Source organism: Neofelis nebulosa, chromosome 8, assembly GCF_028018385.1.
Source record: "Neofelis nebulosa isolate mNeoNeb1 chromosome 8, mNeoNeb1.pri, whole genome shotgun sequence".
Lineage (NCBI taxonomy): Eukaryota > Metazoa > Chordata > Mammalia > Carnivora > Felidae > Neofelis > Neofelis nebulosa.
The window spans coordinates 67638024-67649446 of record NC_080789.1 but is presented as its reverse complement, the minus strand read 5'-3'; the positions used below and the strand labels follow the sequence as shown (position 1 = coordinate 67649446).

Sequence of the window (11423 nt, the reverse complement as noted above, 5' to 3'; positions counted from 1 at the left end):
TCCAGGAGTTTGTGCCAACTATCTCGCCCCACGCCTGTGGTATGAAGGGCTCTGAGCCCATTCCCAGCTCTGAACCAATTGGATCCCATCCATAGCTGCCTGCTGCAAGCACCAAAGTGGGCCTTTAAGGCTGAGCTTCAGGGAGAAGAGAACTTCCAGTGTGGAAGCCCCACGTCCTGGGCCTCCCACGCCCCCTGGCGGAAGGAACAGAGCTGGGCACAGGCCTGGGCTGCCACCTAAGTCCAGCCTTCCCTCCTCTCTACTCCCCTCCTGTCCTCTCTCCTCTTGCCTCTAGTCATTCATCCTGACTGCATGTCTAGTGGGCACCACGCACATGACATGAGATGGGGGCACAGAATGTATCCTGTGGCTGTGACACTATCCCTGCCCTGAGGTGGCCCCCCCCCCCATTCATTCAGTCAACTCACTCGACAAAATATTTATGGAGCTCCTACTCCCTGCCAGGCTTTCTTCTAGGCTCCAGGGACACCAACCCTGCCCTCAGGGAAAGCACAGGTGCTAGAGAAGAGTCCACCAGACAGATGTGGCGACAGCTGTCCTGACACTGGGCAGTGTGTGTATGGGAATGGCAGGAGATAGGTTTTCAGGGAAGATCTCAGAGTGACATCTGGGCTGGGCTTGGAGGGTTGTGTACGATCTCTCCGGCTGCAGGAAATGGGGTGTGGAGTGGGGTGGGCCAGGGAGAAAGGAATATCCTATACAGAGAGGGCAGAACGAGCAAGCACGTAAAGCACCAGCATGTTTAGGAAGCTGCAAATAGTCTTCTGCGGTCAGAGTGTGTGGTTAGTGGCAAGAGAGCAGCAGGACAGGAGAAAGGGCCTTGCGAGATGTGGAAGGGTTTGGGTCTTTTCCTGCAGCCTGGGAGGAGCCTCTGAAGCTTTTAAGAAACAGGAGGACATGACTCCATTTGCATTTGATTAAAGGACCGTGAGGCTAGACCGCTGCCCCAACGGAGTGCGGACAAAGAGCTGGAAGGTCAAGCGGCCAGAGATGGTGTGGTGTTCATATGCCAGCTGTGTGACATGAGGCAAATCACTTCACTTCTCTGAGCCACAGATGCCCCATCCATCAAATGATGATGTTGAAACCCAGCCTGACACATAACAGATACTCAATAAGTTACTTTTTTTAAGCCAGGAAACCTCCTAAGAAGGCCATCGCATTGCCTAGGCAAAGGGTGCAGAGGACCTGAATTCAACCGCTGACTATTGATGGAGAGAAGACACCTATTTCAGACAGTTGACTTCTGGGATGGGATTGAGAATGGATTCGGCTTTTCTAACATTCTCTTGGAGTTTACCTCTGCCATCTGTCCTCGGGCTTGGCCCCGTGGCTCCCCCATTCCTATCATCCCCTGCCCGTGGTTTTCGCTGCCTGCTTTGTAAAGGGTGTCGGTTCATTCACTGCCTGTCCTTCTTCCATTCGTCTGGCTGGGTCTCAGACAGAGGCTGCTGAGGCCAGAGGCTCTGCTGGCTGAGGCCCCAGGCACGGTGCCCAGCACAGCAGCACACGCAGACAAGAGTTTAATGGCAGTTTCTGACAACAGTCAGGTGTGAATCTGTTTGGCCGCCAGGTTTGTCCCTGCGGCTGGCACAGGAGGTGGCAGTGCTAGGGGAGGTCGACCAGGAAGACTGGCTGACTGCTGCCGGGTTTCATCGAACACTCATTGAGGAGTTAAAATGAAGCAAGCCCACCCTTGGCCTACCCCTTAGGCAGACTTCCCAGCCTAGGCAACTTCTCCCATGGCCTGAGGGTGCCAGCTCCCGACACAGTTCCCATTCAGGGGCCCAGAACTTCTAGGCAAGGGTACCTAGGGGTGGCAATTCCTGGACGGGGTGGAGGCCATGTGGTTTACATTACATGTGCATTGCACACACACTGACATGACCCAGAGTGTGTGTTCCTCTGAGGTTGCCAGCAGTAGAGGGGGACTTTTGGCATCTACTAAGGACCAAGGCCCTCACAGCCATCACATGGACCTTGGGGACAGTGGCTAACAGTGTTCAGGGGCCAGGTACTCATCTCCCCAATCTGTAAGTACCGCTACGAGAGAGTCTGGTTCTCGTGTTTGTTTTAAGATGTTAGTTGGTGTTTTGGTTTGCCTTGTATTTCTATCCCGCATTCCAAGGAGATAACAGTCCTTTGGGTTTCTTTGATTTCTGTGGGGTAGAAATATTCTTCAAAGATTGTTTTAAGGAAACTCCCTGAACTGTCTTCATTCAATGGCTCAGCTCCTCAGAGAGATAATCCCAGGTATTCCTGAAGTGCCATTGAGGAGAGAGAGGAAAACACGGGGACAGCAGGGACCTCTGCCCTGGCATCGCTGTGGGGAATGGCTGTGTTGTGTACTGGGCATGCCCGCCCCTGGGACCCAGCTCTGCCAGCCCAGGCAACGATTCCCAGGCCCCAGGAAAGCTGTCACATCACCCAAACCGGGGGCCTGTGGCTCTCTGCACAAGGAAGAGAGAACGTGACACGGTGGCCTGCTTCTGGGGCTCTAAGAAACAAGGGCCGATTCTTTCACTTACTGGGTGTCACTTAACCTCAAGCAAGTTCTCCCAAGCGTGGAATAGATAAAGGGAACAGAATCAAGACCTTGCAGAGCACTTCCAGCTCTAAACTCTCAGCCTCCACGTCAGCGCAGAGGGAGGTTAACATAGTCTTAAAACACTGCCCTGCACAGTCCTGTCCCCGCGTGTGAGGGGGAAGGTGTGCAGCCTAGCAGAGCCGGCTCAGGTCTCTACTGCCCTTGGCCTGTGAGGCCAGGGGTACCTAGTGCACATGGAGAAATTGAGGAGCCTGGGAGTGCAGGGATCCCCGGACGGCCCCACTCTGCCCCGGCCCACCCGGAGTGCCCCAGTGAGCTCATGTCTGCAGTAACCTCACTGCTCATAACCGGGATGGTGAGACAAACCTGGAATCCAGGCAAAGGTGAGAAGTGATGGGTGTCTCCTCAGGAATGTGCTGCCCAATTATACCTGCCTCCCGGATGGTGCAGGCGGATGCTGGGACTACTCCCCCAGGCAGTGCTGGCCAGCCTTCAGGCTGAGCCATTCTGCAAGCATTTGTTGAGAGCCTACTATGCACCAGGTGTCGAGCTGGGTGCTGGGGAGACAAGGAGATGGAACAGCCATACTGGAGAGTGTAGGCTATCCGTCCCAAACACACTTTCGGAAGCAGACTGCCAGAAAGCCTCAGGGGTTCTGCTGGTTAAGTTCCCAGGCCCCCTTCACAGTCCCCACCAATCCAAAGCCCTTTTTTTCCTCACTACAGGCCCAAGCGCTTAGCCTGTTCCCTTTCCTTTTCAGAGCATCCACAGCCCTCCACCATCCTCTGGCCTCCACTTCTTCTTAAGCTGGTATGAACCAGGCCGCTGCCTCTCCACCTTCCTGGCGCCCCGGACAAGCCTGGACCCTCTGAAACAGCCATCTGTAGTGTGGACATTAGTCCTTGGCAGGGATCCAACAGAGGCCTCAAGGTGAGGCAACACCCATGTGACTGAAGGATGGGCTCATTCCCCAGATTCCCCAGGTGAACTCTCTGTCAGAAGTGGGTCCTCAGACAAGAAAGCTGAACTTGGAAAAGAGGCCTCAGACAGGAAAGAGGTCTCCCTCTAAGAGCAGACTTTAGAACTAGAGGCTAGAAACCTAAGTGTGGCCTACATAATGTGTGATTAAAGCAGTCAGACTGCTTGTGTTAAAATCCAGGCTTTGTCTGTCTGTATCTTTATTTTTTAGGATTGTATCCCACTGTGAGAGGCACCCCCAAAAAACACAATTTTGGTGGGGAGTGGTTATTTTTCTCATGTAACAAGAAGTCAGAAGATAGGTAGTCCAGAGCCTGAATGTGGCTCCAAATGCCATAGGAACCCAGGTTCCTTTTATGCTTCTACCCAGCCTTCCGTAGCATGCATTTCTTGCCTCATGGTCACAAGACGGCTGCCCCATCTCCAACATCAAATCCAAATTGCAAACTGGAAGAAGAAGGTCAAAGGACCAGTTAAGTCTCTATCCCTTATCAGGAGCTTTCTAGCAAGTGCCACACAACTCTTGCCTATATCTCATTGGCTCAAGCTGTGTCATGTGGCAAGACAGGTGGGGAGATGTATTTTTTAGTTGAGCATATTGTTGCCCCAAACAAAATCAGATTTGTATAAAGAATATAAATTGGTATAGAGATTGCAACGAGAGAGATGATGACCAGATTTCAGGAAGGAGAAGGTATGGGCTAGAGGTAGAAAAGAGTAACAATGCCTCCTTGCTGAGATTAAGGTTCTGATTAAGATTCTTTGCTTGACCAAACTTTAGTCAGGCTCCTAAAACTTCTCCTAGGCCCTTCTGTGTGCTTATCATAGAATCCAGTATGAGCAAGAACTCTGGACCCTGGACACCTGAGCATTCTCCACCATCCCCCGGGTGACAGCTGATCATCCTGGCCTGTCTTCAGCAAGAATCCTGTTAGGTCGGTTTAGCCAGAATTCTCCCTACCCCTGATGTTTCCTCTTAGTAATTTTCCATCTGCTGACCACCCACCCTGCTCCTTGCCTATGAATTCCTACTTGCCCATGTTGTATTCAGAGCTGCACCCAATCTCTTCCCCACCCCCTCAATGCAAGTCCCCATTGCAGCCGTCCCTACACCCATAGCCATGGCCCCCCTTTAGTAAAGTCTGCCTCACTGTCTTTAACAAGTGTCATTTACTATTTCCTTCTTTAGCACTTCTTACTCTAAAGGCTCAGTGGATCGGCTATGACCAGCAGTTGAGCAGGTAGCTGGACAGCAGAAGGGGCACCAGCGTTCCCTAGAGCATAAAGGAAGAGTTACGGAGGTGGCAGAGACTTTGGAGGTCGCCAGCTTCACTCTCCATTGCCAAGCAGGCCCTTCATCAGTCGGGTTCACAATCTCTCCTCTCCCCCAGCAGCGTCGTAAGCAATGTCACTTAATGTCTGTCCTCACTTTCTTCTGCTGCAGGCTAAGAGTATGTGCAAAGAAACCCACTCGTTAAAAAGCGTTCTCTAACCCCTTCTGCGCAGGCCTTTTTGCGTACTGATGACGAGGTAAGGGGAGGACTAAGCCGCAATGGGGGCAAGTTCCGTGTCTTCTGCATCTCTGCACCCTCTGCGTCCACACAGCCCTCGTACCCAAACGATAGTTGAGAATGGCTTTGGCCGCCGCCGGCTCCTTCCTCGTCCCTCGGCAGAGACACGCGGCTCCGGAAACTTGACTCAGGCCCTTCCTGGCGTTTCTGGGAAACTCTGGAGTATCGCCTGTTCCCCCCGGGCCACCTCGCGTCGGCCGAGCGGGGCACCGCTCTCTGGCGCCCTCTGCCGGCGCCACAGTTGGGTTGGGAAGAGCGCACGCGCGAGCGCACGCCAGCGTCCCTCTCCCCCCGCGGCTTGCCCTTCGGCGCGTGCGCGGCGAGTGCTGGCAGTACGGAGGACCGAAGAGGCAGGTAAACCTGCTGGAGCGGGCAGGTGGCGGTGGGTGCGGCCCAGAGAGGAGCTGCCGGGAGTCGGCGCGCTGCAGGTCCGGGGACGCCGGCGTTCGCTCCCGTCTCGGCGACCCCGGTGGGCTCGCAGCGTCAGTCAGCCGGGGGGCGTGACCTGAGCCCGCCTCCCGGGGCTGGGAGTGGAGGGGGATGGGGATCTCTAAGGCCTGTTACTGATTTGGTGCCTGTTGTTTGTCCGGGAAGGTTTTCTCGAGGAGAGCGCAGAGTTTGCGAATAGCGGGCAGGAAGGGGCGAGGCTGGGACCAGGTGGGAGCTGGGGTGCCCCGAGTCCACAGGCAGTGAGGAGCTGGGCAGGTTGGTGGAGGGAGCTCTTGTTTCTCTGGCTTTATGGGGCGGGTGGCAGCGGTTGAGGAACATTGCTACAAAATGACGATCCTGGTAGAAATCGTGCAGGTGTTTGAAATCCCAGGACGGCAATTTGGTCTCTTTTTTTGTGTGTTTTCACTTTTCTGACAGAAAGAGGCAATTCCTTCTCTCCGGGCTCAGCGTGGCCACTAACATGCGCTCACTTGCCTCTTTACGTCTCAGGACATGATACAAGTGGCACATCCGGGCCATGGGGTCCCAGCATTCCACCTCTGCTCGCCCCTCTTACTGCAAGCGAAAGAAAGATGACAGGGCGGATTTGCTGGCCGAAAGGGAGCAGGAAGAAGCCATTGCTCAGTTCCCATATGTGGAGTTCACAGGTCGAGATAGCATCACCTGTCTCACGTGCCAGGGGACAGGCTACATTCCAACAGGTGAGCATCTTTGGCAATCAGGGGAAGGATTCCCAAGGTACCCACAGGGCTGCTTCTGCCGCCCAGACAGAGCTTCTCTTCTGGGCAGTAATGCCATAGTCATAGTGCCCTGAACAGAAGCCAATTTGATAAATTTGGGTAGGTTGCACAACTTCTGTTGGTCTCCTTATATCTGAAAGCCTCTCTTGACTTGCACTCTTTTGTTCTTTGTGTCCTTGGTTTGGAGCATGCAGTTGGCTCTACGTTGTGGGATTTGTTGACAGGCACGTTTCTTTATTGCTCTCACTTGTGAGGCCTGGCACAGCTTTTTCAGGGGAGCCATCTTGGAAGCGTCTTTTCAAGGAAGTAGATAGTAAATCATTAACGGCCTAAGGTCTGGGAAGTATTTCAAGTGGGGAGAGAAAAACACATGCTCAGGAGTGGAGCCTTGATTAAGTGCAGGATCATCTGTCAGTAAATTGGTCCTCAGGAGGTCTTCGCAATTTAGATGGAGAGTCACGGATGTTTACAGCTGGTAAGAACCTTAGAAACCATCTACTCCAAAGCCTTCATGTGACACATGAGGAGACAGCAGCCTAGAGAGGAAATGACTTCCCCAGGGCCGTTCGGCAGCTCAAGGCCATGCGGTAAAACTAGAACAAGATCTAGATGTCTCAACCTCCATGTCACTGCCCTGGTAGGATCGATAGATGTCTTGTAATTTGTGGCACAGTCTATGGATTTACTGGTTTCTTGTTCCTTAGACCCAAAATGTGGAACTAGTATAGAAATGTCTAATTCCAGGCAAACCTCTGTTGTGACAGGTTCGTTTGTGACGTAAAGGAGAGTATCACGAGCACATGGGGTTTATTTTACCAAAATAATTGTTTGGTTCTTTCCTAGAACAAGTAAACGAGTTGGTGGCTTTGATCCCACACAGTGATCAGAGATTGCGCCCTCAGAGAACGTGAGTCACGTGTCTCTCCTCTTGATACCTACTTCTGTCCTCCTGTCCCTAGTCCCATATATGTATGAGTGCCAGCTACTTTTTGAAAAATTTTATCTGTTCTTGTAAATTCCCCATTTCCTTTAATACTATCTGCTCGAGCAAGATATCTCTGCCCCGTCACAATCTGGGGAAGGACCACTGCTAGAAACATTCTGAGGGCCAAGTGAAAGAGTTGACCTGGAAGGCATTGGAGAACGGGGGTATCATGGGAGGTGAGGAACTGTTTCTGTCCTCCGCGCTCCTCCCTTCAGCTTCTGTTTCCAGATGACGGATGGCATTCAAATGAGTTTTTAAAGGCTTCTCCCACTGCACTCATTCTTGCCTGGTTGTTGTTCCTGGCTCTTTGTACTTTCCTTTTCCCTTCATCCCTGGTTTTGCATTTAATCTTGACTAATTGGACCTTGATATCTGACTGCCCGGGCCGATCATGTGCTGTGTCATTTGCAGTAAGCAGTACGTCCTCCTGTCTGTCCTGCTCTGTCTCCTGGCATCTGGTTTGGTGGTTTTCTTCCTGTTTCCACATTCAGTCCTTGTCGATGATGACGGCATCAAAGTGGTGAAAGTCACCTTTAATAAGCAGGACTCCCTTGTAATCCTCGCCATCACGGTAAGACTTAGGGCCTTGCTTCCCAGATTGTGCACCTACAAGTCTTGGACCCAAGACACTCATACTTGTTTCCTCCCTCACCCTGATGCAGGCCACCCTGAAAATCAGGAATTCCAATTTCTACTCTGTGGCAGTGACCAGCCTGTCCAGCCAGGTTCAGTACATGAACACAGTGGTTGGCACGTACGTGACCACTAACGTCTCCCTCATTCCACCTCGGAGCGAGCAACTGGTATGCTGTTCTTTTAGGACCCGTGCTTCACAGGCTTCAGGAAAGAGTAGGGGCCGTGGGGTGCTGTAGCCTCAGGACTTTGCTTTCTGTCTTCTCATTTCCACTGGCAGCGACGGGTTGATGAGGAAAATTTGATGTGCTCTGTAATTATGAGAAATAGGAAAAAAAAAATCAGCTGGCATTTGAGTGATAGGAGAACAAAAGAATTTCTAAGAGCAAGTAGTTCGCTACAAATCGAGAAGAGGCAGTCTTATAGTCTGAAGTCTGTTGGCCTCTCGCAAGGGAAGAGGTTGCAGCCGTTGTTAGAGGGTCATGGTCTATGTCAGGGACAATCTCGGGGAAGTATTTTGTATGTGACGGATGAATGCTCTCAAGTCTGTGGATTGCTGGTAACAGTGCTGTTCTGTCTTGAGCCTGCCTGGGCCACAGACTGACTGTGGTGTCTTATTTTCAGGTGAATTTTACTGCGAAGGCTGAGATGGGAGGACCGTTTTCCTATGTGTAGTAAGGACAGCATTGTCTATATGTGTGCTCTCTGCTGGATGGAAGGGATTCAGAATGTACTCAGTTGATTGGGGCTGGTCCTACCTTAAGTCCCAGCCTTTGGCCTGTAGGTTCCCTAAGCTTTGGCCATCTTGGGGTTTGTTTGGAGGATGTGTGTTGGCCTTCGACCGAAGTGCTGGGATTTCTAAGAGATCATTTAGCCACTAGAAACATTTACAGGCTCCGGCATTTATATGGTGGGTTTGAAAAAACAAGTATCATGACGTGGGAGGATGTGTGGACTCTGTGGGGACTCAGAGCTAGTGAGCCCTGGAAGCACTTAGGTCAGAAGGGTGGGGGAGCAGAGGAGCCCCAAGCAGGGCTGACTGTGTCACTCAGCGCTCTTCTGTTCATTCTTTTTTTTTTTTTTTTTTTTTTTCTTCAAACCAATCTAACTGTTTTCATATTTGCTGTTTGGTAGCTTCTTCTGCACATTACCCGATATCGTGGTGCACAACATAGTGATCTTCATGCGGTACGTTGCTCTTCTCCCTGTCCCCGTGGCCTTTGCGTCTGCACCTGGACCATCAAGCTGTGTGACCTCACCGCCTTTGCTCGGGAGATGCTGTGTGGCCCACAAAGCAAAGGCACCTAACCAAAGAGGGGACACATGATGTCTTACAGACACAAATACAGTGGACCCTTGGGTGTTCTCTAGATGCAGTGTCCAATTCCCTTCACAAATCACCAGATTCACAGTGATCAAGTAGACATAAAGTTTTCTCCATGAAGTAAGGTCTGGTTCTGTGATCCCTTTAGAATCCGAGTGAGACTAGTAAAGAACAGAAGAACTTCTCAAGGCGTAGTAAGTACTGGGTGTTTGACCAGACTTACTTTCTGTCCACACAAATTACCATATGTCATGGGTCTTTATAGAGTTGGTCCTAGAACCCTGACTGTTCAGTTTGCGGATGACAAGCATCTTCTAGACATTTGAAATAGGAGGGTCTAGAGCAGAGCTTCTCAGCCTTGGCACCGTTGACATTTTGGACATTGGGACATCTTGGACACCGTTAACAGTTCTTTGTTGTGGGGGGCTGTCTGGTGCACTGCAAGTTGTTTAACAGCATCCCTAGCCTCTACCCACTAAACGCTAGTTAAGTCACCACCTCCCGGCCCCTCAGTTGTAATACCCCGGAAGGTCTTCAGACATGGCGGAAAGTTTCCTATAGGGTAAAATTGTCCTGGGTTGAGAACCACTTATTTAGAACCACTTCTTCATGCCATAGCCTTTCTGTGAATGTAGAAAGATCCTCTGGCCTCCTGGTTATGTAATCGTGAAGATAGGCATCTGGGACCCATGGATGTTGTTGCTTGAGCTTGCTAGAAATTATTCAGGCAACTTTTCTTCATCTCAAAAACAGAACTTACTCTTCTTGTGTTTTTTTTTTCCTCCCCCTAGAACTTCAGTGAAGATTTCATACATTGGCCACATGACACAGAGCTCCTTGGAGACACATCACTATGTGGACTGTGGAGCAAATTCCACAGCTGTTTAGAAACTGCTCTTGGTTCTTCCGTGGCAGCACCTGCCAGAAGAGACACAGCACCTGTTCCCAGGGCCTGAGTTTCATACCATGTCGCAGGTGGTAGAAAGAGCGGAGAAATTGGTTCTCTTGATCGCCAGCAAACACCCTCCTGCCGCTTGGTGGGGAGAGCTCCTCTTGGTAGCGCCATCTGTGTTTCTCAGAACCAGCAGACTCACTGCCCGGTGCCTACCCTGTGCCCAGCAAATAGTAGGCCCTCGGAAAGTTTGGAGAATTGAATCCTGCTGTTTTCGGCTGTTCTTGGGGCATTACAAATAGAAATCATACTGTGGTTCTAGGTTATCAATGCACAGAGTGACGTGGAGATTGGACTGTTAGTGCAGCTGCAGGACTGTCCTACTCGTCTGCACAGAAGAGGCAGAGGGTGGGAACATTTGAATACATAAGGAAGCACAGACCCTTTAATACGGGAATTTTTTTCATCTGTTCACAAATGCCTAGGAACTTAAAAACAAAAAACCTTTTTTTCCTGTAGAAAGCTCAATTGTTTTTAGCAAGAGTCTATGTGAGGCTTGCTTTACCCTTCATCCATTGGCTGGAACATGGATTGGGGATTTGGTAGAAAAATAAACCCTGCTTTTTTGATTCACCTACGTTTCCTCGGATTGCCTGGATGTCTTAGGAGCCACCTCTGGGGGACTGTAGAATAGTTGCCTGCTAAGTGGGTCAGCACAGGATGGGGGAGGGGGGAGGAAAAGGAGTCCCCACTGTACTGTCCCCGTGAGCTCCCATCACTGAAAGCAGCCTCCTGCCACAGCAGCCTGGCTCCTCCCCATCTGGCGCCCCCCTGTGGTGACAGGCTGCCCTACTGCTCTTGGAGAACAGACCACTTAGTGCCCCCTGGAGGTTGCTAGAGGTAGGGCAGATGCCTGAGGAGTGAGCAGCTCCTTTCCTAAGGAGGAATAACGTCCCCCACCAGTTGACTGTAGTACTGATTAAGAGGACCTGGTTTGAAGCTGAAAGTTTTGTCCACCCTCTTGGCGTCCAAAGAATGGGCTACATAACAGCCCCACGATGGCAGGGAATCTGGTTGGGTAACTTGAGTAGTTAGGTTTCAGGATCCGGCTGAGGTGGACTCCAGTTCCCTCACTGGTGGCCTCGGGAAACCCTAACAGAGCAACGGGTGGTGGCAGGGAGTCAGTATTAGCTTTTGTCCCCACTCCTATAGGTTGATTATATTTGTTTAATGATTTTTGCACTCAGAGTCTTCAAACTAAGGTTAAATTTTATGATTCTT

At 51.1% G+C, this 11423-nt stretch overlaps 1 protein-coding gene across 5 annotated transcripts; it reads left to right on the top strand.

Annotated features, from left to right (window-relative positions):
- The first annotated feature begins 5358 nt into the window (after positions 1 to 5358).
- Positions 5359 to 10775, top strand: TMEM106C (transmembrane protein 106C). 5 transcript variants are annotated; one of them, XM_058742996.1, is made up of 8 exons: positions 5359 to 5472; positions 6058 to 6269; positions 7152 to 7215; positions 7705 to 7864; positions 7956 to 8096; positions 8551 to 8600; positions 9061 to 9114; positions 10042 to 10775. In XM_058742996.1, exons 2-8 carry the CDS (start codon positions 6086 to 6088, stop codon positions 10136 to 10138), a joined length of 750 nt encoding a protein of 249 aa, XP_058598979.1. In that variant the 5' UTR covers positions 5359 to 5472; positions 6058 to 6085; the 3' UTR covers positions 10139 to 10775. The 5 variants fall into 5 exon arrangements, with proteins under 5 accessions (XP_058598979.1, XP_058598981.1, XP_058598978.1 ...); XM_058742998.1 differs by having other exon boundaries at positions 5405 to 5472; positions 5986 to 6269; XM_058742995.1 differs by having other exon boundaries at positions 5434 to 5546.
- Positions 10776 to 11423: the final 648 nt, after the last annotated feature.

Coding starts and splice junctions, on each gene's coding strand:
- TMEM106C (XM_058742996.1), top strand. CDS start 6,086: ATGGGGTCCCAGCATTCCACCTCTGCTCGCCCCTCTTACTGCAAGCGA. Junction 6,270..7,151: donor GACAGGCTACATTCCAACAG/GTGAGCATCTTT, acceptor GTTCTTTCCTAG/AACAAGTAAACGAGTTGGTG. Junction 9,115..10,041: donor AACATAGTGATCTTCATGCG/GTACGTTGCTCT, acceptor TCCTCCCCCTAG/AACTTCAGTGAAGATTTCAT.